Source organism: Vulpes vulpes, chromosome 2, assembly GCF_048418805.1.
Source record: "Vulpes vulpes isolate BD-2025 chromosome 2, VulVul3, whole genome shotgun sequence".
Lineage (NCBI taxonomy): Eukaryota > Metazoa > Chordata > Mammalia > Carnivora > Canidae > Vulpes > Vulpes vulpes.
Window position 1 is genome coordinate 37,088,993 of NC_132781.1, and position 27,229 is coordinate 37,116,221.

Below are 27,229 nucleotides of genomic sequence, written 5' to 3' on the forward strand. Positions count from 1 at the left end.
TCTACTTTCCTTAATCTCTGGATTTTTACACATACATCACACTCAACACAAACTTTGTTTTAGCTCTCCACCTTCCTTTACACTGATGATAGGATTCTCTATGGTAGATTTAGTCCCTATAATCCATGAAAATGCCCAGCTCCTTGTTAACTAGAGCTATACTGGAAATCCGCCTTCTGTGTAACAAACAAGCTTGAATCTGAAGAGGGATGTATCTATTTGTGTTGCTGAGTCATTGAATTGACTGAAGCAAGGTCTGTGGGGGGAGAAACGAAGCGGCATACAATCGTTTCTATTAGAGATTTTGCTATTTTGGTGTTCACATGTCAAAATAAGTCACTAGATGAATTGATGGTGGAGCAATTTAGTGCCGGAAAGATGCCTTTCCCAGGCAAGATTTAAACTCCTAGTGTTTGTTTTTTTTTTTTTTAATCAAATTCTGTTTTGTTCTCTTGGAGAAAGATTAATTTTGCCGAATTTTAAAGCTTCAACTCTTTTTTTATGAAGGCAAAAATAAACAAATCTCTCCAGTCCACGCCTTTTTAGCTCTCCAAAGATTACCACTAAAATGCGTCCATGTTATATTTTTGTCTGGGAAAACAGAACTTTTAGACATTCCTGCACCCACGGGATGACTCTGAATCCCGTCACATCAGGAAAAGCATGAAGAAGCCTCAAAGCCTTTTGGTCGAAGATGCCGGGGAGAAGTGAAGCCAAAGCACGTCTTTTTCACTCCGCTCCTCAACCCCTCCCCCCAAACCTAGGACTCCCCGTTTGACTGTTCAGCAGTTCCGATACCAACGATTTACAACGGTGAGGAGCTGGGTCTGGTGAGTACGGGGCTGGGCGTGGTCAGGACTCCGAGGTGCGGGACTCACTGCGGAGCCCGCAGGAGGCCTTTACACCTTCCCTCACCTGCCGGGGCAGGTGGTGCTGAAAAAGTCCGTTTGCATCTGCTCCTGTTACAGACTGAGCCAACCTCGATTCAAAAAGACCCTCACAGTGACACAGCAAATAAGCCCTGGACGAGCCCATGAGTTCAGCCTGGGCTTCGGCCACGCTACAGCTCTACCTGCGGGCACGGCTTGTGGATCTGGGGTTTTGAGGCTCCGGGGGCACCTGCGGTGCGTGGTGGCGGGTTGGCGGTCTCGGGGCCCGGCAGAAGGTGGCCCTATCTGTAGCAACTTTTGAGTCTCGGACAAAAACCGCCTCCCAGAGTTATTAGAAACTGCCTGTACCTGCCCGAGCACAATTCATCCGACAGTTGCCATGAGATTTATTTTCCCTTCACTCTCCCGTCCCGCTCCCAACTCCTGGGCTCTCTGGTGCTGGATACAAGGTGGGGGTGGGGTGAGAGGCGGTGATTAGTCACTTACTGCAGTCTTCACACTTTTAGGTTTGTATGGTTTCCTTGCCTTTAACCCTGTCGCATCCAGAAAGTACCCCAGTGCGCCACCCCTGCACCCCCGCCCCAGCCCCAGCCCCAGCCCCGGTGTGCAGGTAGACGCCGAAGTGGCGACGAGCGGGGTCGCACGGTGCGAAACCCAGGAGGAGCCCCCAGGCGGCGCCCGACCCGAGGGGCATCCAGGCGAGCGCGAGGCGGGGGGACGCGCCCCGCAGCCCCGCAGCCCCGCAGCCCCGCTCGGCGGCGGCCGACGCAGTGCGCACGCGCGCCACCCGCCGCCCGCCGCCCGCGCGTCCCCCGCCGGCTTCCCCCCGCCGCGCGCCTCTGCGCCCGGGCCCCGCCCCCGCCCCGAGCGGGCCCCACCCCCCGCGGGAGAGGGCGGAGGGGCGGAGGGGCGCAGGGAGCGTGCGCGCGGCCCGCCCCGGGCGCGGGCGGAGGGGAGAAGGCGGGGCGCGCGCGGCGGGCAGCCCGCAGAAGGCAGGAGCCGCGCAGGAGGACGGAGCGCCAGCCGCCGCGGGGCCGAGCCGGTAGGGGGCCGCGGGCCCTGGCGGGGTCGGGGGGCCGGGGGCCTGGGGCCGGGGGCCCGGGGGCGGGGCGGGCTTGGCGCTGACGCGGCCCCGGGGAGCCGGCGGGACCCTCGTCTACTGGAAACTTTGTAGCGGCCCCCACACCTGCTCCGGCGCTTCTCGCATCCTCTGGGCTGCCCGGAGGGGCGAGGCCCGGGGTCCTCCGCGGCGCCCCCTCCTCGCCGCCCCTGGGCGCGCGCCCCCCGGCTGCGGCCGACGCCCCAGCCCCGCGGACCCGCCCTCGGGCAGCAGCAGCCTGTGGGCCCCCCTCCGCCCCCCGCTGCCCCCCTCCGTCCCCCTCCCCTCCGCTCCCCTCCTCCTCCCCCTCCCCACCCCCCCGACCCTTTGCGCTCCAGCCGCGCCACGGCCTCTCCACCTCCTCCCCCGCCGTCAGCATCCAGCCGCTCCGGAGCCACTCGAGCTGTCGGCGGCCCTTTGCATCTCATCTTCCGGAGGTTTCCGGTGCATTGGTGGAAGCAACTTGACTTTCAGCAATGCCAACTATTCAACTTGAGTGTTTCCCTGCGGTGGTAGATTGGGGTGCACAGTGCTAACGTGTCTTTTTATTTCTCCCGAGTACCTTCGCTTCCAAGCGAAGTTGGGTTGTTTGTGAGAGGAGTCGCCTGCTGGAGCTGCCTTAAGTAGATTGTATAACTATATTTTATTTAGGTGGATGTTGCTATTGGTACCGGCTAGTGTTATGGTAACTGGGCATCCCAGAGGCAAGGGAAGGAGGAGTGACTTACTCTTGCAGTTAAAAAAACAAAACAAAAACCACAACTACCTTGTACGTTTCATCCAGAAGGACCTCGAGGCATTTGGCAAGTGTTAACTAGCTGTTCGTTGTAGTTTTATAGGAGAGGTACAGAGAGAGCATCACCGTCCTGTTTCACAGATGTAAAAACGGAGGCAAACAACCAAGTCCTCCGATTCTTTACTAATCTTAAAGGAATAGGGGCCGAGAAATTTAACCCTGAGTTTCCTGGAATTCCAGGAATTCCTAGTGCATAAGTCCACACAGAGGTAAAATGGAATGTTGGAACATCTTCCCTGAGATTGTACAGATGAGTTAAAAGTCAAAGAGGCTGCGGCCAGGTGTCAGCAGCTTCCTGCTTGAGAGTCCGCTCTGTCACAAAGTTAAGTGATGCTGGACAAGTCACAGCTGCTCCCAGCATGTTGCCTATTGTTTAAAATGAAGGGAACAAAGGTGCTGTATTCTTTTGCTAAGTTGTGTGAGTGTGGAAGCTCCACTCCCTTGAGCTGCGTTTGGTGATTGTTAGTTGTTGTGGACTCATAAAGGCTCCCATTCTTGGGCTCCCTTTAGAAATGCAGGGAACGAGGCACCCCCAGAATGAATAACTGCCTCTTCTTCACTAGGGACACCTGAGGATTCACTTCAGGGAGAGGCTGAGGCAGGGACCCTGACCCTGGGCAGCGTGGGGGAGAGGTTTGTTGGGTGGAGGTAGGAAGGCGCCCTGCACAGGCAGCTTGACACATGGGCCCTATTCCTGCCTCCAGCTCTGACTCATCTTCTGACGCTTGGGGGAGGAGAGGTAGTTGCTTGATATTTTTGGCTTTCCCCCATAAAACAGGAGACGTTTCCTTCATTCCAAGCGCTTTTAACGTCAGTGTCAAACGTGTCTATGCTGAGTTCTCATCTGAAATCTTTTATATTGGTAGAGTGAAGGTATGACTTCTATGATATTCCCTAATAGAATAGCATAAATGTGTATTCATATAAAAAATACTAGTCAGGTGTATAAATCCAGGAAATCCTTTAAAACTTTAGCATGAAAACCTGCTAAATGATGGTCTTTTGGGAGGCATGTGTATTTGGTGAATTCCTTTGCATTTGGGATTTTAAGGCAAGGTAGTTTAGAAATACTTTTTCTCACTGTCACCAGAAATTCATGAATCATTCTCTGTGTAAAACTTAGAACTTTACAGATAAAGCTTTTTTTTTTTTTTGTATCTTTCCCAAAAGTAATTGCTGTGTGTATTTTTATTGGTTTGTGTGTATCATCTTAGACTTTCTAAGCATTTTTATGTGTCTGTTTATGCAAAGTGATTTTTTAGTTGAAATGAATTATAAAATTATCCAGTCCTGTATGTAGACATTTGCTTTCTGTCTAGACTGTGGTAGCACGGTTTAAAGTGCAGATGGTTGTAAAGGCTTATTACCTCTATAGCATGGTAGTATTTCTCTGGATGATGGGCAAATGACATCTTCTTAACAGCCTTCTGACCCTTCTTAAACAGCCTCAAAGCACTTAAATCATTAAGATCCTAGGCGTTACTCACAGTTGCAAATGAAAACTTTTCCATTAAAAAAAAAAAAAATCTAGGGCTGCTAATGTATTCATCTTTTCTTACAAGCAAGTATAAATGGGAGTGGAAGGCTGGGAGAGTTGCTAAAGCCCCAGCAGCTGGGAGTGAACATTTAAGGTTCATTGAGAGACAAAAGGAAGTGATAATGTGGGCACAGTTCAAATCAGTAGATTCAGGGGACACATGAGTTCAAACAGAATTCACATCAAGAGTTTGAGTTAGAGGACTTTTGCCATGCTAAAGGTCCAGTGCTGAGTTTTGGAGTAGAAGACAAAAAAGGTCCCGGAAAACTAATGAAACTGATAAACTAATGGTGACATTTAGAGAGGAAGTGTTCTTACCCCGCACTGGCCAGAATTGTAATGGTTCTGAATTTCTAGACATCAACATTTTATTTACTTAACCTTTTTATTGTGAGTTATAACACACACAAAAAAATATAAAACTGATAATTAATGTGTGTGTTTTTAAGAACACACGGCTGTAACCGTCGAGAAGGTTAAGAAGCACCTTCCTCCCATACTTTCCCAATGACAGCCTCTTTCCTCATGCCAGAGGTAACCTAGCTTCATTTTTGTGGGAATCACTTCCTTTCTTGTTGCTAATTTTTATCCCCTAAATATTAATATCTAAACAAATTTCAAGTTTCTTTTTTTTCTGTTTTCATCTTTATGCAAATGGAATCAAAATAGATATTTTAAATACTTTTTTGTGGGAGTCAACATCATATACATGTGTTTGTATATATACGTGTGTATATAGGTATATACATACAGTTTTTAAAATTTGCAATATGGTATTTTTAATTTAATTTTTAAAAAAGATTTATTTATTCATGAGAGAGACAGGCAGAGGAAGAAGGCAGGCTCCCTTCAGGGAGCCCAATGCAAGACTGGATTCCAGGACTAGAACCTGAGCCAAAGGCAGACACACTCAACCACTGTGCCACCCAGGTTCCCAGTGTGGTATTTTTTAAAGATTCATTCATGTTGTTATCTGTGACTGTAATTAGTCCACTTTTGTATGAACATACCACAAGTTATTCATCATCTATTGATGGACATCTGGGTCGTTTCTGGTCTGGGGCAGTTATGAACAGGGGGGTTACAGGTGTGTTTATCTGCAGGTTTACTAGCTGATGCCTAATTTCCAAAGTGGTTGGTACCAATTTACATTCCTTCAGTGGTGTCAGCCTTGAATTTATAATCCACTGTATTTGTTGTTGAACCATAATATGTTTGGGTATCACAGTATGTTTGGATGACCACAGCGTGAGTGAATGAATGTCACCTAGGTAGTCTGATCCCCGGTCCTTTGTGTACCAGTGTATTTATATATATTTATAAGTTTAATTGTATGGTTTGGACCAGCATACCACCCAAAGGCCAGAGTTGGTTTTTCCACTGTATTTGACAAATACCCAATAAAATCCTTCCCTTTTAAAATTTTTAAATAAATGTGTTAGTTATAAGAAAATTTATGCAAGTGAATAATAAAAGTGTCTAGTTACCTGCAAGTCTTATTATTTTTTAGGATTTTTAAAATATATATATTTTTAAGTAATCTTTACATCCACCATTGGGCATGAACTCACAACCCCAACGTCAAGAGCTGAATGCTCTTCCGACTGAGCCATCCAGGTGCCCCTGCCTAAAAGTCTTTTAATGGTTTTGGGAGAATCCTACCTCTTGAGCTACCAGATGTCTTGACTTGGTGACTTGGGTTATGCTGGTGAATGCCTGTCTTATGCCCAACCCTGAATGTGTAGTCTAGCAGTGCTGGCTTTAGTGTGTGATGTGTGCAGGAACCCAGGCCAACCCTTGTTAAAGAACCGCTGAGGAGCCTCTGAGAATGCTTGTGTACATGTGCATATCCTTTAACTGTGTACTGAGCACAGACTTCTTGTCTTTTTTTTTTTTTTTTAAGATTTTATTCATTCATGAGAGACACACACACACACACACACACACACACACACACACACACACAGAGGCAGAGACCCAGGCAGAGGGAGAAGCAGGCTCCATGCAGGGAGCCCGACATGGGACTCGATCCCAGGTCTCCAGGATCAGACCCTGGGCCAAAGGCAGGCACTAAACAGCTGAGCCACCCAGGGATCCCCTGAGCACAGACTTCTTAAAGCACTGACGAAGCCCCGTCCTTCCTTGGCATTTCCAAAGGAACCAGAGCTTCTCTGCTATGGGAATAAAGTACTCTTTTACAATCTTCAAAATGTACTTTTTTCCAAATCTTCTTTAGTATACCATAGTAGAGGTAGTTAAAACTGGATTTGAAACAGAATTTCTGCTTTTGAGTACACAGTTGCCAGGTTGACTTTAATTGCTTATGTTTGGTGTTGCTAGCTGGATTTAAATCTGGGTGTGTGTGGAGTGTGTGCCTCTTAGAGAGACAGGTGGGGGAGGGGAGAGAAGGAAGAGAAAGATTAGGGAGAGATGTGGATGTTAAGACAGGTATTTGTTGAATATCTATGGTATGTAGTATTTTCTAACAGTTTGCTTCCACAGTTATGTAGGTTTGTTTATTTTTTTTTAAGATTTTATTTATTCATGAGTGACAGAGAGCGAGAGAGGCAGAGAGAGACACAGGCAGAGGGAGAAGCAGGCTCCATGCAGGGAGCCTGATGCGGGACTTGATCCTGGGACTCCAGGATCATGCCCTGAGCCCATGGCAGGCGCTAAACTGTTGAGCCACCCAGGGATCCCCAATTGTGTACGTTTAGAAAATACTTCAGTGCTATCATTTTTCTTGGTTGAGGGAGTAAAGGAAGAATAGCCCAAAGAATGTGAGATTCTTTTTTTATTTATTCTGTAAGTCATCTTAGAAAATGGTTATATGCTCTATTTTTTGGCTTTACATAGATCATGAGTACTTTTTTACTTACATATTAAAGTTTTTTTCAGATTCTCTAAAATAGTCATAATTTTAAAAAATATAAAAGTTTTTTTTTTTTTTTTTAAGATTTTATTTATTCATGAGAGACACAGAGAGAAAGAGGCAGAGACACAGGCAGAGGGAGAAGCAGTCTCCATGCCGGGAGCCCGATGCGGGACTTGATCATGGGACTTCATTCAGGGACTCCAGGATTACGCCCTGTGCCAAAGGCAGGCTGAGCCACCCAGGGATCCCCAAATTAAAAGTTTTAAAGAAAGGATAAAAAGGAGTGTCAAAGACCCAGTCTGAGTGACAGGGGAGAGGGGTGGGTAGAAATCCTATTTGTGTTTTTTGGTATCCCTCCAGGCAGGCAGTAGTTTATGGAAGAGCCCCATATTCCACTTGTTGCAGGGAAGGGGGCAGAGTGTGGGTACTGAGGTCATGGCCATATGGGCCACATGATGTCACGTACACCCACGGCCCTCCTGGCTCACCTTGCCACTTGCCATTCTTGCTCTTAGCACTGACCCAGTTTTAATTACCTCCACTATGGCACTGACAGTAGGGCCAGCTTTTTCCCTTGCCTTCTCAAAGTCTCAGAGGACAAAAGGTCCCTTTTGAAATTCACATGCCACTGTTGGTCTTAACTTCTGCCTTTGTCGCAGAATAGTTTCAGCATCAAGGCCTAAGGAAGGCAGGTCTTCTTGATTCCTTAGGTCTTTGAGTTTGTGGGTACACAGGATAACACTCTTCAGAAAGTGCATGTTGCTTCTGTTGAACTAGTAAACATTTACGTGGTGGATAGAGCATGTGAGGCACCAGCCTTCCTGAGCTGGTGGAGACTAAGGTGAACTTGCTTGAAGTTTTGAGGAAGTACTGGTAGAAATAAAATCCAGGAGAATACTGTCGGCATACAAGTTACATACAAATTTGACATAAAAATTTATAATTAAGAATTTCACTAATTTAGCTATTGTGCCACTCTGGTGTCCCTGCCAAGTTCTCTTACCAGATCAACTGTTAGTCTGGCTCCCATGTGAAGAGCAGGTGCAGGCCAGAGCCTGGAGGGGGGTTTTGTGTTGACAGCCATTTGTTGTAGTTAATTTTCTTCTATTCCAAATGTTTTTTATTTTTAGAAATTGCAATCATATACTAGGGCACCTGGGTGTCTTAGTTAATGTGTCCAAATCTGGATTTCAGCTCAGGTCGTGATCTCCAGGTTGGGAGATTGAGACCTTTGTTGGGCTCCGTGCTGGGTGTGGAGCCTGCTTGAGATTTTCTGTCCCTCTCCCTCCTTCTCCCCTCCTGCTCATCCTATCTCTAAAAAATAATAATAAATGAATAAAGGAAAGAAATTGCAATCATATAGATGTTCTGAAGCCATCATCCTATGGCAAAGGAATATTTTCAAAGGAATCCTAAGGACTCCTGCCTCAGAATCACATGAGCTGCTGGTTAGAATGCATATTCCTAGGCCCTACCTCAGTCCTAATAATCAGAATTTCTGGGGGTAAAAGCCTGAGAATTTATATTTCTAGCAAGTATCTGCAAAAAAGAATTTAAAATAATATTAAGGGTGGCTCAGTCAGGTAAGTGACCAACTCCTGATTTCAGCTCAGGTCTTAATCTCAGAGTTGTGAGTTCGTGCCATAGGATGGATGGCTTCAGAACATAATTTCAACCAAGATGTTGAAAGGTCCAGATAGTAAATATTCTAGGCTTCTGGGCCATACACTTTCTGCAGCAACTACTTAACAGCAAGAAAGCAGCCATTGTGAATATATAACAAATGAATGCAATTGTGTTACACTAACACTTCATTCATGAACACTATCATTGAAATTTCATAGTGTTCTTATATACCATGAGATTAAGTCACGATTTAATTTTTAGCCATTCTGAACTCCTGGGCCATACAGAAATGTGTGGCAGGCTAGACATGGTCTGCCTGCCATGGTTTGCTAACCCCTGATTTGAACAAGAGTAGAAAGAGTGAATAACAGTAATACTTGTATAGATTATGCTAATATAGTAATATAGAAAGAATTGTAATAATATAAAGAATTATGTATATTGTCTTATTGTATTAGATTATTGTTTGGCAAAGACAAGGGAATAACTTCAGGATCCTCTGCCTTTGGACTTCAATTTAGTTTAAAAACTTGATTCCTCCCTTTGTTGTGGGGAGGCCCACACACACCCAGTTGCCCCATCCCAGTGCAGAAGAGCTGCTGCCCCTCAGCAGGGAGAGGGTACAGAGCGTCATCAGATTCTCTGAGAGACTTACCTGGTTATCTTACTCTGCTCAGAAACTCTGGTGGATAATTAAATGCCTTTGATTTATAGAGAAAAATGGGATATTAATTTATCAGTACTTTATAAATGAAGTTAATTTGCTCTGAAATCACCAAAAAGGGGTGCCTGGGTGCTCAGTGGTTGAGTGTCTGCCTTTGGCTCAGGTGTGATCCCGGGGTCCTGGGATTGAGTCCCACATCGGGCTCCCCACAGGGAGCCTGCATTTCCCTCTGCCTATGTCTGCCTCTCTCTCTGTGTCTCTCGTGAATACGTAGATAAAAATCTTAAAAAAAAAAATCACAAAAATGTGGAATGGGCCATGAGTATGATAAAGAAATCCTCATAGGGAGAAAATTGAGGCTCACTGCTTGGGTTTTAAGGATGTTGATACATCCCGAAAGACATTAGAGTAAAATGATCAAAGGTTGTCAGCTAGTCACTGTTGAGCTCTGAGTCCTGTGAACTTTATTTTAATTTATAAATTCCTTTGTGTCTTCCTTAAAGTAATAATGAATTTGTAAGGACTGAGATCTTATTTATTAAAAAAAAAATCTGCACTTTCTGAGATTTCATAGTCTTGCCTCTCTCAAAGGGTGGTAGTGACTTTGATAGTTTTGAGGTACATTTTTATTTATTTTGGATTTAGTGTGTGTGTGTGTGTAAGTACCCTGCATCTAGATGTTCTGACCTATGTAAATCAAAGTTCAATGCTTTAGCAAGAATCTATGATTCTTCTTTAATTTTTACCATTTACTCCTTGAAATATTTAAAGTATCATTTATATAGGCTCTGGCACAAATTGGTTTCTAGTTATCACCGAACAAATTTAAATGTGATTGTGGGATTTTGCAAGCATTTCTTGGTTTAGATTTATCAAATTTTTCATACCTTAAGACCATCTCATCTCATACCACATAGCAGTATAGGATTCTTTTAGATTCATATCCACATTGTAGATACAGCATAATAATCATTTTTAGTATATGTGCTGCTGAAGCGAGCACGATACAGCATAATCAGACTGACCTTCTATTCCTTAATTTCTTTTCTTTGCAGTTTTTGGGGACACTTTGGTAGTCTTTAGATCAGTTGACCTGTCGTGATCAGATTGTATGATTTATCAACAAATGGACAACTCATGGAAAGGGGGTTCTGGTTTCAGGGGGGCCACTACTTTCTATGTAGAGTCTGGGAAAGCCTCTTAACCTCCATTTACTTCTGATTCCTCAGCTGGGAACCATGACAGCAGAACAATATTGATCCACATGAGGCTGAACATGTTCATGTAACTTCGACAAAACAGGCACTCGAGTTTTTTTTGTTGTTTTTTTTTCCTTTGGCAAGTCTAGTGGGACATACTGAGGCAGATTGAGAGCGATGCTTCTCACACTTTACTGTATCTGTAGATCCCCTGGGGTCTAGATCACTGTGGATTCCCATTCCATCAGTCTGGGATGGGGCCTGAGATGATGCATTTCTGTAAAACTCCCAAGTTGACACTGCTGGGTCTTGGATCACCCTTGGAGTAGTGGAGGGTTAATAGAAAAGGGCTTATGTTTTCCATTTGGAATCGGAAAGGTCAGAAGGCTCTTGAATAGCAAGAATCGCAGTGTGTTTTAAATGGACTGGAGAAGAAGCATGATGGAATCAATGAGATACCTCCCCAAGAAACAGACAAATCTTTTTTAGCCCCATTGAATGTTCTGCTTGGCTTTGAGCCCGTGCCTTCTCTGAATTGCCAAGGCACCCCTCTGTTCACCACTCATTTGAGTCATGTACAGGTAGCTGATCTCTAGTTGTTACTCAACTGTTTTGTAGTGTAACCAGTGTCATATCTTTAGGATGATAAAATCCTAGCACACGGTGATGGTTTATGTTACCTTTATACCCTGTTCTAGCTGTTGCTGCATAGCACACCATTCTGAAACTCGGTGGTATAAAAACAACCATTTTTATTTTGTGCACAGATTCCTGTAGGTCAGGAATTTGGACCTCGTGTAGTGGGGACAACTTGTCTTTGCTCCACAATGTCTGGGACCTATGATGAGATAGTCAAAGACTACAGGTGACTCGATGGCTGGGAACTAGAATCATTGATTTATCTTTACTCACATATTCATAGTTGATCCTGGTTATAAGCTGGGACCTCAGCTGGGCTGCTCTCTGGAACCTCTGTGTATGATCTCTCTGCATGGTAACTGCTGAGCTTCCTCATAGCATAGCAGCTGGATTCTAAGAGCAAGTCCCATGACAGCAAGGTAGAAGTGTGTGAAATGTTTATCATCTAGCCTCAGAAATATTATTTCTGCTCTGCTCTGTCAGTTGAGTTGATCACATTGTAAGAAGGTCAAGTGGGATGGGAGATATTGTGGTCATCTGTGACAAAGATATTTTCCACAGTCCTCACATTGCTTAGAATAGTGTTGAACACATGGCACAAACTCAGGAAATACTGTTGTGTGAATGAGTGACAAGTAATTTAAACACCTAGCTGGATGAGGACCAAATTCAAAAATTGAGGTCCAGATACGAGCAATTACCGCATGATCCCCAAATAAATATGTGCTTTTACTTAACAGTCTCTTCTCAGTACTCTACTCATTCTATTTCCAACATGGGAATCTCTGAACTTATCACCTGAAACTAAACTTGTAGTTCTGTGCATCTATATGTGTCACTGTATTGTCATACTTTTTCCCTGCTCTAATCAAGTGGACTGCCCGTGTCATTCTTTGGACTGTGGTAGTTAGAGTTTTAAATGATTATCCTTTGTTGGGTTCAGTTCATGGGATGGTGGTCCACATGAGGACGTTGAGACGATCAGTCAGATTACAGCTACTCAGGCAGTTGCTGTACAGCACATTCTGTGTGCTCTGCGTGTCACACTTGGGGAGTATCTGTGGCCAAACCAGAATGGTGACTGTCATTAGCTTTATGTGTATTATGTATATTTATCCTCATCCCAGGACATCATCTTTTTTTTTTAAAGAAGATTATGGATTTTTTTTTAAGATTTTACTTATTTATTCATGAAAGACACAGAGAGGCAGAGACACAGGCAGAGGGAGAAGCAGGCTCCATGCAGGGAGCCTGATGTGGGACTTGATCCCGGGACCCCAGGATCATGCCCTGGGCCAAAGGCAGGTGCTAAACCACTGAGCCATCCAGGGATCCCCCAGGACATCTTCATATCAGTTTATTTATGTGGTAGGAAATGCAAAAACAACCCCTCTTCCAAAAGTAAGATGTTGAGGTGTTTAGCCAAATTACTAAAGCTTTCCAGATGAGCAAGAACAGTTTGTATCTTTTAATACAAATATAACTCAACATTTGTGTGAATTTATTAAAAAAATTTTTTGAAAGATTTTATATATTCATGAGAGACACAGAAAGAGAAGCAGAGACATAGGCAGAGGGAGCAGGCTCCCTGTGGGAACCCGATGTGGGACTCGATCTCAGGACCCCGGGATCATAACCTGAGCCAAAGGCAGAATCTCAACCACTGAGCCACCCACGCGTCCTTGATTTTAGTCTTTTTTTTTTTTTTTTTAAGATTTTATTTATTTACAAGAGACACACAGAGAGAGGCAGAGACAAAGGTAGAGGGAGAAGCAGGCTCCACGCGGGGATCCCGACATGGGACTCGATCCCGGGTCTTGATTTTATTCTTAATGTTCTATCAGAGTTTTCCTTAAACGAAAGATTTCCACGCTATGATTATTTATTTGTAAGAGTATTTGTTTCCCAATAGAACACATTTCTGATTGATTGATTTTTAAATTTTATGTATTTATTCATGAGAGATACAGAGAGAGAGAGGCAGAGACACAGGCAGAGGGAGAAGCAGGCTCCCAATAGGGAGCCCGACATGGGACTTGATCCCAGAACCCCGAGATCACACCCGGGGCCAAAGGCAGACGCTCAACCAGTCACTCAGACGTCTCCACATTGGTGATTTAATAATGAAAATTAATGAGAAAAGTAGCATTTATTTATTTATGGCAATGTGGGCCAACATGCTTCTATTTTAAAAAGGGTAACTTTATCTAGTTCTTAAAAACCTTAAATATTTAATGTAAGGAGAAAATGTGATTATGTAGTAGGCTTTCGGGTATAAAAAATAACAGTGTGGCCCTCCAGTATACACTGGGTCCTTCTGAAATTTCTAAAGCTGAAAATAATTTAGTCAGATCTATTTACACAGTCATCTCTAGCACTTTATGGCCATTTTCTGCTTATTCAATGTGAGAAGAGAGAAAGCAGTAGATAGAATTTCAGTTTCTAACTGCTTATTCTAGTGGTTATTTGCTGTGATTAAAAAAGAAGAAAAGAAAACTAGCCTCCGTGGCACTGGGATGGATGCTGACACTGGATAGCGATTCTGAGGCCGGCCCATGTGTGGATCCAACACTAACTCAAGCCTTGAGCCTGTGCCCTAGGAGTTCTGCATTGCAGGAACAGTCCGTTGTTACTAGCTTGTGCATTAAGATTACAGGCCACCTAGAAAGACTGCATTTTTGCTTAGCATTTGAGTGCTTTGATGTTTGTTATTCAGACAGCCCAGCAAGATGTTTATTATAATTGTTTAAAAAAAAAAAAAAAAGTACCTCTCTGGGGTTGGTTTAGGACAGCTTCTCCTTTTTTTTTTTTTTCCTTTTTTTTTCCTTTTTTTTAAAAAAGATTTTATTTATTTATTCATGACAGAGAGAGAGATTGAGAGAGAGAGAGAGGCAGAGGGAGAAGCAGGCTCCGTGCAGGGAGCCCGACGTGGGACTCGATCCCAGGTCTCCAGGATCACACTCCGGGCTGAAGGCAGCGCCAAACCGCTGGGCCGCCGGGGCTGCCCAGCTCTCCTTTTTGTCTGACACTCCCCCACCCCCATTCTCCTGGCCAGGAAAGCTTTTTTCCCCTCTAAGAAGTAAATGCAGCTGCCAGAGCAACTTCGAAGGACTGAGTTGACCACCATGGACAGCGACATTAACTTTCCTTGGCTCTCCCCTTGTCATCTCAGATAGGTGTGCTGCAGCGGGAGTGGCATGTTCACTCAGAGAGTACCTTACTATCTTTGATCCCTCAAACCATGCCTCGACCTTTTACTCCGCTGATAGATATAGATACCCTTCTTCTGTTCTCCAGTACATGCTCACTAAGATGATTTGGACAAACCTGTGATGTAATACACATGTATTCTTTCATTCTTTATGATCAGAATCTCCTGATCTTGGCACTGAAGCACACTAGGGCTTCTTGTTGTGCCTGCTGTGGAACTGCCTCTTGCTGAGGTACCTCTGCTATCAGGGGAGCTTTCTGTGTCCTGAATGGTACACCAGTCTGTGGCAGTATTTCCCTGCTCTGGGCAACAGAAGAAACTGGAGTTGCTCAGCCCATCTGGGCTTTTCTGTAAGTAGCATTTAAACACATTGTTCTTTGCAAATCCAAGACCCCTGTCACACTCTGAAGGTGCTGGCTGGTGGTGGTGGAGTTCCGTAACGAGAACACAGCCACTCCCCACAGTCACGCAGAAAGGCAGTGTGTGGGCTTGAGCTAGGAGCCCAGACACTTTGGGTCTTTTCCTGGTTCTGTCACATATCTTCTTTAAGTGGGAATCCTCTCCCCTTTTCTGAACCTTATATATTCTGATTTGTAAAAGGGGTCAGGAGTATTTGTCAGAAGAGCATCGGTAATATATGTGCCCTCTTCGTGCTGTCTGGCAGAAGTTGTTTTTCTAAACCTTGGACCCAGCTTTGGCAATTTTATGCAGGTTTGTTGGCATGAGACTGACTAGCAGCAGCAGGGAGGGAGCATCATGTCTGTCTCACTTGGATTCTGCCCTGAGGACTCACAATCTGTTTTCTCTGCAGTACCAAGTACCTTATCACTGCCCAAACAAAGGAGAGTTAGCAGAGTAAGTTAGGCTTCCAGGCCATCCGTTATTTACCCTTGATGAAGACCCTTCTTCTACAAAGACAAGTGAGTCTGGGACCCTTGCCTCGGGAGGACAAGTGGCTTCCCAAACAGCATGAGGATTTGGGAGACCACAGACTAAGTTTCTTTTAATTAGACAGGAAGTAAATAACCTGGTTGGAAATTTGATTGGCCTCTTCCAGATTTTCCACATTCAGGAGGGAGTTAACACGGTCGTTTGAGAGCCTAATTTTGCGTTTATTACTACAGTGATTTTGCTTTTTAAATCACTAGGATTGTGCCAGGGAAAGACTTGGATGTGGCATGAGGCTGTGTTCTGTGGTAGGACAGGATGTTCTCATATAAAAATTCTGCCCATTTCTGGGATGCCCTAGTGGCTTAGTTGGTCAGGCATCCACTTTCGGCTCAGGTCATGATCCCAGGGTCCGGGGATCGAGCTCCGCATTGGGCTCCCTCCTCAGCAGAGATCCTGCTTCTCCCTCTGCTGCTCCCACTGCTTGTGCTCTCTCTCTGTCAAATAATCTTAAAGAAAACTTCTGCCCATTTCCATCTTACACATACATGTGCACACATTTCCTTATGTGACTACTTCCTATTCTTTTTCATGATGTGATTTCACACATATGCTTCATGTATGCCAGTATCCAAAGTGGGTCCCCAGAGAAGGTTGTAACCTTGAGTGAGGCAGCACCCTTCACACAAGGGCAGAATCTGGGGAGGGACTTGTGATTTATCATTACCAGCACTCTGAGTGCCTCAGTCCAGAAGTGGGGAACCAGAGGCTCACCGCAGTATCGACTTCTACAGTGGCTCTCAAGATGTGTCCTCTGACTGGCAGCATCAACTAGGAAATGCCAGTTCTTGAGCCCTGCTCTGGAACTACTGAATCAGAAACTCTTGGGGTATGATTCAGAAATCTGTTTTAACAAGATTCTGATGCATGCTAAAGTTTAAGAACCACTTCATTATGAAGCTATAACTTTTGTTTATTTTTTTATTAAGGTGTAATTGACATATAACATGTTTCAGGTATATAACATAATGATTTGATATTTACATTAGCACAAAACGATCATCACAGTAAATCTAATATCTATCACTATACAGTTACAAATTGTTTTTGTAATGAGAATTTCTAAGATTTATTCTTAGCAACTTTCACATATGCAATATAGTATAATTAACTGGTACATTACATCCCCATGACTGGCATCTTTGGCAGCTACCAGTCAGTTCTCTGTATCTGTGAGCTCGATTTCATTTTCTTTTCTTTCTTTCCTTTTTTTGTTTTTAAAGACTTTATTTGTTTTGATTTCATTTTCTTTTCTTTCTTTCCTTTTTTTTTTTTAAAGACTTTATTTGTTTATTCATGAGAGACACAGGGAGGCAGAGAGAGAATCAGCCTCCACACAGGGAGCCCCATGTGAGACTTGATCCCAGCACTCCAGGATCATGCCCTGGGCCAAAGGCAGGCACTAAATTGCTGAGACACCCGGGGCATCCCTCAATTTCATTTTCTTTTTAGATTCCACATATAACTGATACAATATTTGTCTTTCTCTCTCTGACTTATTTTCACATAGCAAAATGCCTTCAAGATCTATTCATGTTATCTCAAACATAAGGTTTTCTTTATGGCTGAATAACATTCCATTGTGTTTTTGTACGACATTTTCTTTATCTGTTCCATCCGTCAGTGGACCCTTAGGTGGTTTTTGTCCCTTGGCAATGAACATGAGGGTGCATGTATTTTTTCAAGTAAGTGTTTTCCTTTTCTTCAGATAAGTACCCAGAAGTGGACTGCTGGATCATATGGTAGGTTTTTTTTTCTTTGGTTGGTTTTTTAAGTAATCTCTGCCTTCAACATGGGGCTTGAACTCATGACCCTGAGATCAAAAGTCACATGCTCTACCATCTGAGCCAGGTGCCCCTAGTAGTTCTAGTATTCATTTCTTGAGGGAGCTCCATAGTATTTTTCATGGTGGCTGCACCAGTTTCCATTCCCCCTAACAGTGCACAAGGGTTCCTTTTTCTCCACATTCTTGCCAACATTTATTTCTTGTCTTTTTGTAACAGCCACTGTAACAGTTGTAAAGTGATATCTCATTGTGGTGTATGACATTGATTTACAGATGTTGAACCATTCTTGCATCCCTGGAACAAATCCCACTTGATTGTGATGGGGGATTCTTTTAACGTATTGTCGAATTCAGTTTGCTGTTATTTTGTTGAGGATTTTTGCTTGTAATTTTCTTGTGATGTCCTTGTCTGGTTTTGGTATCAACATAATACTGCCCTTGTAAAATGAATTTAGAAGTGTTCCCTCCTTTTGTATGCTTTGGAAGAGTTGGTGAAAGGTGGTATTACTTCTTTAACTGTTTGGTAGAATTCAGCAATGAAGCTGAGTGGTCCTGGACTTTTTTTTTGTTGGAAGGTTTTTGATTTCTGATTCCATCTCCTTACTAGTTGTTGGTCTGTTCCTATTTTCTATATCTTCATGATTCATTCTTGGCAGGTTGTATGTTTCTAGGTATTTGTTCATTTCTTTTAAGTTGTCAAATTTGTTGGTGTATTATTGTTTATAGTAGTTTCTTATGATCCTTGGTATTTCTGTGGTATTGGTCATAACTTCTCTTCTTGCATTTTTTTTAAGATTTTATTTATTCGTGAGAGACACAGAGAGGCAGAGACATAGGTAGAGGGAGAAGCAAGCTCCTCAAGGGGAGCGGGAGCCCAATGGAGGACTTGATCCTGAACCTGGGACTCAGGGCCATGCCCTGAGCCAAAGGCAGATGCTCAACCACTGATGAATAGGCATCCCTATTTCATTTGTTTTCACTTTGACCTTTATTTCCATCCTTCTAACTTTGGGCTTCAGATGTTTTTCTTTTTCTAGTTCCTTGAGGTGTAAAGTTAGATCTTTTGGGAGCTTTCTTGATTCTTTTTTTTTTTTTTTAAAGTTTCTTTTTTTTTTTTTTTTTTAATTTTTATTTATTTATGGTAGTCACAGAGAGAGAGAGAGAGAGAGGCAGAGACACAGAGGGAGAAGCAGGCTCCATGCACCGGGAGCCCGATGTGGGATTCGATCCCGGGTCTCCAGGACCGCGCCCTGGGCCAAAGGCAGGCGCCAAACCGCTGCGCCACCCAGGGATCCCTCTTGATTCTTGATGTAGGCATTTATCACTATGAACTTCATTCTCAGAACTGCTTTTCCTGTATCCCTTAAGTTTTGGTATGCTGTTTTTCCATTTTCATTTGTTTCAAGGTTGTTTTCGGTTTCTTTTATGACTCATTGTTTGTTCTGTAGCATGTTGTTTAATCTCCACATATTTGTTAATTTTCCAGTTTTCTTCCTGTAATTGATTTCTGGTTTCATACCACTATGGTTAGAAAAGATGTTAGACATCATTTCAATCTTCTTAAAAAAATTTTTTTTAAGATTTTGTTTGTTTGTTTATTTATTTATTTTATTTATTTATTTATTCATGAGAGACACAGAGGGAGAGGCAGAGACACAGGCAGAGGGAGAAGCAGGCTCCATGCCGGGAGCCTGACATGGGACTCGATCCTGGGTCTCCAGGGTCAGGCCCTGGACCGAAGTTGGCGCTAAACCGCTGAGCCACTCGGGTCGCTGAAGATTTTATTTATTTAAAAAAAATTTTTAAGTTTTTATTTATTCAGACCGGGGTGGGGGTAGGGGGTGGGGGGTTGTGGGACAGAGACACAGGCAGAGGCAGAAGCAGGCTCCATGCAGGGAGCTCAATGGCGGACTCGTGCCCTTGGACTTCCAGGATCAAGGATCCCAGGACTCCAGGATCCCTTGGACTCCAGGACACCAGGATCCCAGGACTCCAGGATCAAGCCCTGGCCTGAAGGCAGGCGCTAAACCACCGAGCCACCCAGGGATCCCCTCAATCTTCTTAAATTTATTAAGACTTGGGAAGCTTGCTCCAGAAGGAACTGTCTGAGGGATCATGAGGGATTTCTAAATATGGGAAAAGAGAATCAATCATTTGTTGAAGTCAATTGTACATATTTTTTTGTAGGTCTAAAGAAAGAAAAAGGCCTATATAACAGGAATCTAGTTCTTCAGGGATACCAAAAGGAAATTTTTAAGTCCTTTTTTGGTGCAACCTAGCTGTGGAAATTAGCATGCAATTGTTTGAGCTTGCTGAATAAAAGTTTAACCTTCAAAAAAAAAAAAAAAAAGACTTGTTTTGTGGCCTTATAATCTATTCTGGAGAATGTTCTATGTACTCTTGAGAATATTCTCTTGCTTTTGGATGGAATGTTTTGTATATGTTAATACACTTAAGTCTATCTGGTCTAAGGTGATGTTTAAGACCAATGTTTCCTTTTTTTTTTTTTTTTTTAAATTTTTATTTATTTATGATAGTCACAGAGAGAGAGAGAGGCAGAGACACAGGCAGAGGGAGAAGCAGGCTCCATGCACCGGGAGCCCGACGTGGGATTCGATCCCGGGTCTCCAGGATCGCGCCCTGGGCCAAAGGCAGGCGCCAAACCGCTACGCCACCCAGGGATCCCTAAGACCAATGTTTCCTTATTGATTTTCTGACTTGGATGATCTATCCATTAATGAAAGTGGATTGTTAAAGCCCCCTATTATTATTGTATTGCTGTCTGTTTCTTCCTTTGGGTCTGTTAATATTGCTTTATATTTTTAGGTGCCTCTATGTTGGGCGCATAATTTAAAAAATATATATATATATATTTTTAAATTTATTCATGAGAGACACACAGAGAGGCAGAGACACAGGCAGAGGGAGAACAGGCTCCATGCAGGGAGCCCAACATGGGACTTGATCCCAGGTCTCCAGGAGCAGGCCCTGGGCCAAAGGTGGCGCTAAACTGCTGAGTGCCACCTTTTAGGGGCTGCCCCTAAAAAAATATTTTTAAGTAATCAGTACACCAATGTGGGGGTGGAACACACAACCTTGAGATCAAGAGTTGCATACTTCACTGACTGAGCCAGCTCAGTGCCCCAGTTTAGCACATAATTATTCACAATGTTGTATCCTCTTGTTGAGTTGACCCCTTTGTCATTTATGTCATGCCCTTCTTGTCTCTTATTAGTCTTTGTTTTAAACTCTTTTTTTTGTCTCTTGTAAATATAGTTACCCCAGCTTTCTTTTGGTTTCCATTTACATATAATGTCTTTTTCTATCCCTTCACTCAGTCGGCATGTGTCCTTAAACCTAAAGTGAGTCTCTTGTAGGCAACATAAAGATAAGTTTTTTTTCATTCAGCCATTTTATCTTTTTATTGAAGAGTTAGTCCATTTAACATAATTATTGATAGATACATACTTATTGCCATTTTGTTGTTTTCTGGCTGTTATGTAATTCCTATGTTACTTTTTTTTTTTTTTAAGATTTTATTTATTCATGTGAGACACAGGGAGAGAGAGGCAGAGACACAGGCAGAGGGAGAAGCAGGCTCCATGCAGGGAGCCCGACGTGGGACTGGATTCCCGGTACCCAGGATCACAGCCTGGGCTGAAAACAGCACTAAACTGCTGAGCCACCCGGGCTGCCCTATTACTTTCTTCTCTTGCTCTCTTTGTGATTTGATGATATTGTGGTATGCTTAGATTGCTTTATCTTCTGTCTACCTACTACAGGCTTTTGCTTGGTTACTATGAGGCTTATATATAACAACTCACAAGAGTCTATTTTAAGTTGATAACAACTTAAGTTCCAATACATTCTAAAGCTCTATAGTTTTATTTTTTATTTTTTATTTTTTATTTATGATAGTCACAGAGAGAGAGAGAGAGAGAGGCAGAGACACAGGCAGAGGGAGAAGCAGGCTCCATGCACTGGGAGCCCGATGTGGGATTCGATCCCGTGTCTCCAGGATCGCGCCCTGGGCCAAAGGCAGGCGCCAATTGCTGCGCCACCCAGGGATCCCCTAAAGCTCTATAGTTTTACACTGCACCTCCCCCTGATTTTATATTTTGTTGTCACATTTTATTTTTCTAAGATTTTATTTCTTTGAGAGTGAGCGAGGAAGCACAAGTGGGGTTGGGGAGGGGAAAGACAGAAGGAGATGGGAGAAGCAGACTCCCCACAGAGCAGAGAGCCTAATGTGGAACTTGATCCCAGGATCCTGAGATCATGATCTGACCCAAAGGCAGACTCTTAACCAACTGAGCCACCTAGGTGCCCCTTTGATGACACATTTTACATCCTTTTATTTTATATATCTCTTAACTGGTTATTGTAGCTATAGTTATGTTTTACTTTTATTTTTAATTTTTTTTTTAAAGATTTTATTCATGAGAGAGAGAGATACATAGGCAGAGGGAGAAGCAGACTCCATGCAGGGAGCCAGATGTGGGACTTGATCCCGGGACTCCAGGATCATGCCCTGAGCTGAAGGCAGACACTCAACTGCTGAGCCACCCAGGCATCCCGAGAATGATCTTTTTATTTGTTATAGTCTAATGGGACCGCGGAAGAAAGGCAAGCCTTGCTGACCACAAGAGCTGGCAGTCAGTGGGTGTCTCCTGGGTGGCAGCCCCCAAAACCAGGGCACAGACACGTGTAGAAGCTCCTCTCTGGGAAGTACTGACATTCTGGAGAGGATTACAGTGGATGCTTACATCCGTATGTGTTTAATTAGAAGCCTGCCCCTCAGGCTGCATGCTATAACTATTTTTAAAACTTTTTTAAAATGTTAAATATGAACATGTCACGTGATCCAGCCCTTCCACTCCTAGGTATTTAAGAGAAAGGCCTCTGTCCACACAGCTACCTATGAATGTTTATGTCATGTTACACATCAGCTTTACTTGTACTAGCCTCAAACTACAAACAACCCAGTTTCCATCAGTAAGTGAATAAACCATGATGTATCTATATCATGGAATACTACTCAGGAATGAAAAGAAATGAACTGTTGATATATGCATCAATATAGGTGAATGTCAAAGTAATTATGCCACATGAAAGCTAGGCCCAACAAACAAAAAAACCTTATGTTATGATTCTATTATATAAAAGTCTAAGAAATGTAAAAGTGACAGAAAACATAAATGTTTGCTTGGTAATGGGGCTCAAGGGTGAAGGAGAGATGAATTAAAGGAGCATGAGGAAATCTGGAGGGGGTGATGGATAGATTTATCATGTAGGGACATGGTGTGTTGAGTGTATGCATAGCATTCAAAACTCATCAAGTTGTACACTTGGTCAAGTTGTGTATCTGTCAGTCATCCTCAACAGGGCTTTAAAAAATATTTAAGTGTGATGGTTACTTGGGAAAAGTGGTGGGACAGGTAGGGGAGGAACACATTTTAACAAGGCTTATCAGTGCTCATCCTATTGTTACATAAACGAAACAATAAGAGGTCCAGTGGGGAAGAAAAAATACAATTTGAGATGGCTGCTGTCCAGGGCAGCAGCACCTCCTGCAGTTGGCATTCGTGAAGCTGTCGCCCTGCATCTGGCTTAGCTGCTGTACCTGCTGTGGTGTCTGTTATGTGGCCACAGTCCCCCACACCACTGGCCTGACTGAGGTGTAAATGTATTATTTTCTAGTTAATGTCTGCACCAAACATGGGGCTCGAACTCATGGCCCTGAGATCAGGAGTCACATGCAGTACTGACTGAGCCAGCCAGGGGCCCAGTAGACTGTGTTTGAGATCATGGCCTTCACCCTAGCTTGTTCTGCAGCTTTCGCAGGCCCAGTGAGCATTGCCATATTACATTTCCTTTCAAACATTTGTCTTTGTTGTGGTCAAAACTGTACTTATTTTTGTTATACCATGTGTTACATACATGTCATTAACAGAAGCTGAGACTCAGGTTGGTATTTCTCACTGGCACATTCTTTAATTAGCATGATATTCACTTCTAGATTTATTCCGGTCAAACCCAATTTAGCAATAAAACCAAGGAGGAATTCTTTTGAACTTCCTGATTGGCCACATTGTTGCCTCCTTGTCTTTCTGCAGATCTGATTTGTATCCACTGTGATCAGCACTCTCAATTAGGACTTTCCAGATCCTGACCAGGACTGCAGAGTGACCAGATTCCTCACAAGTGAGTTGGTTCCAGCACCTCCTTTGTCTGTGGAACTGAGGATGACTAGTCCAACTGAAATCATTTCAGGTGCCCCCTATGGTATCTTGGGTGGAGATGAGCATACTTGCCAGCAGGCCCACATTATAAAGCAGTATGATGAAGTGATGTGTCCAAAATCTCAGGAAAGGAGTATTTTCTATTTCTTTTGTTTAAAAAAATTTTTATTTATTCGAGAGAGAGAGAGAGAGAGAGAGAGAGAGAGAGGCAGACACACAGGCAGAGAGAAGCAGGCCTCCTGCAAGGAGCCCAATGTGGGACTTGATCCCAGATCCCAGGATCACACCCTGAGCCAAAGGCAGACACTAAACTGCTGAGCCACCCAGACGTCCCTATTTCTTTTGTTACTGGTGTACTAATATAGATATTATTATATATTATTACTGTACTAATGAGAGAATGTAGATCTTCGAATATTTAAATCCCCCAGTGGGATTCATCTTGAAACTGAGAATTGGCTGAGAATTTAATCGTACCCAGGTTGGGTTGGGTCAGTTAAAATGTTCATGAACTTACACTAATGTATTTTTAAATTTTATTTGAGAGAAGGAGGGAGCATGGTTGGAGGGGAGGGGCAGGGGAAAAGGAGGCTCTTGCTGAGCAGGGAGCCCCCACCCCACCCCCGATGTGGGGTTCAATCCTGGGATCATGACCTAAGCCAAATGCAGATGCTTAACTGACTGAGCCACCCAGGTGCCCCTAATGTATATATATTTTTAATTAATCTCTGCACCAGATGTGGGGCTCGAACTCATGGCCCTGAGATCAAGAGTCACGTGCACTACTGACTGAGCCAGCTAGGCACCCAGTAGACTATTTTTGAGATCATGGCCTTCAATGTGCCTGATTATTCCCATAGAAATGCCACAGCATCTTACTATTTAGTGAGTTATTTTAGTGAGAGTCCTAAGAGTACGTATAGGGGGAGGGGTAGAGGGAAAATCTTAAGGAGGCTCCACACCCAGCACAGGGTCCAAAGCAGGGCTCAATTTCACAATCCTGAGATCACGACCTGAGCCAAAAATCAAGCATTAGATGCTTAACTGACTGAGCCACCCAGGCGTCCTTTAGCTATTTTTTTGAAATAACAAAGGGCTAAGGTGACCATATATCCTGGTTTTTCTGTAACTCTTTAAGTTTAGGCAAATATAGTGTCATAGTTGTGTGAATAGGGAAAACGTGTCTGAAAGAAGGCTCTAGGAGTGATCAGGATTTCTGATTTCTTCGTAATTACCCAGGAGAACCACTCCCTGTTCAATAAGAGCAAGGCCCTGCAAGATTGTTGTTCAGGAACCAGTTGGGCACGTTTGAGTTTAGAATTATTTCTAAAATAGGAGGACTGTTTCCATTTACTACCCCCTGCCCCGCACCCTTTTTTTTTTTTTTTTTTTAAAGATTTTATTTATTTATTCATGATAGACACAGAGAGAGAGAGAGAGAGGCAGAGAGAGAAGCAGGCTCCATGCCGGGAGCCCGACGCGGGACTCGATCCCTGGACTCCAGGATCACGCCCTGGGCCAAAGGCAGGCGCTAAACCGCTGAGCCACCCAGGAATCCCCTGCACCCTTTTTTTAATTGAATCACCAGAGAGCTGAGTTTTAACATTGATTTTGTATGTTGTCTTAGGTTACTTTTTTGTTAACAGAAAATTATTTGTCTCCATCCTTGAAAGAACGTATTCTATTTTTTTAAAAAATGTTTTATTTATTCATAGAGACAGAGAGAAGCAGACACACAGGCAGAGGGAGAAGCGGGCTTCATTCAGGGAGCCCGACGTAGGATTCAATCCCGGGACTCCAGGATCAGGCCCTGGGCTGCAGGCGGCGCTAAACCGCTGCACCACCGGGGCTGCCCAGAACGTATTCTATTATAGAAAAGAACCATTTCTAATCCTTTCACCTTCCCATTCCACAAAACTACAGAAGGCTGTGGTGAATCAAGAATCGATAGCATCAAAAGTACTGACAGCTGCCTGTGTTTTTCAGGAAGGAAGACGGTGATTTTGGAATCCTTGGTGGAGGAAAACAAAACCCTCTGGTCTTGCTTCCAATGATGCAAGTGTGATTGCTGGCATCTTCATGAGCTCCAGAGGTCACAGCACGCTTCCACGGACTCTCATGGCCCCTCGGATGATTTCTGAGGGAGACATAGGAGGCATCGCTCAAATCACCTCCTCTCTCTTCTTGGGCAGAGGCAGCGTGGCCTCTAACCGGCACCTCCTTCAGGCTCGTGGCATCACCTGCATTGTTAATGCTACCATTGAGATCCCCAATTTCAACTGGCCCCAGTTTGAATATGTTAAAGTGCCTCTGGCTGACATGCCTCATGCCCCCATCGGACTGTACTTTGACACGGTGGCTGACAAGATCCACAGTGTGAGCAGGAAGCATGGGGCCACCTTGGTGCACTGTGCCGCGGGGGTGAGCCGCTCGGCCACCCTCTGCATTGCTTACCTGATGAAATGCCACAGTGTGTGCCTGCTGGAAGCCTACAACTGGGTGAAGGCCCGCAGGCCCGTCATCAGGCCCAACGTCGGCTTCTGGAGGCAGCTGATAGACTACGAGCGCCAGCTCTTTGGGAAGTCGACGGTTAAAATGGTACAGACACCTTATGGTATAGTTCCAGACGTTTATGAGAAAGAATCCCGTCACCTGATGCCTTACTGGGGGCTGTAATGCCACCACAGCCTGCATCAGCAGCCCCTTGAGCAGTACCAGCATCTGCTACACACCGTCTATTCCCCTCTTCACCTTCCTTTTCAAATGGTGGACTGTTGGTTCTCCCTGAAGTGTTTTTTACACTGGGTGTTCAAGTTTATTTTAAAAGATAGGGAGGGAGGGGAAGAATATAAGGGGAATGCATACATTGCTAGTAACATTTTTAAAACTAACATTTTGGAATAGTGTTTATGAAAATCTTTAACTGGCTTTTAATCATTTTTAACAATTTGAACAGTTTAATAAACTGTTTGGTTCTGCTGTATTCTGAATCCCAGGCCTTTAGGCATCATGGCAGGTACGGGAGGAGCTCAGTGCAAAAATCACTTTGGGTCCTGATGAACCCTTTAGAGACCAGCTTTGCCCAAGGCTGCCGACCAAACGCTTAGGGAAGATTGATACCAGCTTCAGTCTCTACTGGATTAGCCCTCCTCTTTCCTTTCCTATTATTTAGTGACTCTGTAAGTTTAAAAAAAAAAAAAAAAAAAACTTTATTATCTAGTTGTTAAGTAATTATAATGAAATCTGCTGCAAATACCCTCTTGGAATCATTGTGCCCCAGGACTATATTAGCATTATTTTTAATAAATATATCTGCATAACGTATTAGAATTTTTACTAAGAATGTCAGGGTGTGTGTATGTGTGTGTGGATGCTGGAAGAAAGAGGCTTTCCAGTAACTGTTCAAATACGGTTCCTGGGACAACTATAAATGCTACTTAAAATAGACATCCCAGCTGAGTGATGTCAACGTTTCACATCCTTGCAGATGGGCAGCTGTTAATATCCTTCCCGATGCTGGGACAGTGGGACCCAGCAGAGAACGGACGCCCTGATGAAAGGTACTGTTCTCAGGGGGCTCTTAATAACCAGAGTGCACCAAAAGCAGGCAGTGCTCCATTAAAGAAATTGGTTTTAATAAAAGCCATGCCTTTGTTGACTCTTTCACGCACAAAATGCCCTAAACCAAACCTCAACACATAATAAGCAAATAACAAT

At 43.7% G+C, this 27,229-nt stretch overlaps 1 protein-coding gene across 3 annotated transcripts; it reads left to right on the forward strand.

Moving 5' to 3' along the window:
* Positions 1-211: 211 nt before the first annotated feature.
* Positions 212-26,836, forward strand: DUSP14 (dual specificity phosphatase 14). 3 transcript variants are annotated; one of them, XM_025996110.2, is made up of 3 exons: positions 212-830; positions 23,387-23,474; positions 25,499-26,836. In XM_025996110.2, exon 3 carries the CDS (start codon positions 25,592-25,594, stop codon positions 26,186-26,188), a length of 597 nt encoding a protein of 198 aa, XP_025851895.1. In that variant the 5' UTR covers positions 212-830; positions 23,387-23,474; positions 25,499-25,591; the 3' UTR covers positions 26,189-26,836. The 3 variants fall into 3 exon arrangements, with proteins under 3 accessions (XP_025851895.1, XP_072603785.1, XP_072603784.1); XM_072747684.1 differs by having other exon boundaries at positions 263-813; XM_072747683.1 differs by lacking the exon at positions 212-830 and adding an exon at positions 1,804-1,932.
* Positions 26,837-27,229: the final 393 nt, after the last annotated feature.

Excerpts from the sequence above, each read along its gene's own strand:
- DUSP14 (XM_025996110.2), top strand. The coding sequence starts at position 25,592 with ATGAGCTCCAGAGGTCACAGCACGCTTCCACGGACTCTCATGGCCCCT.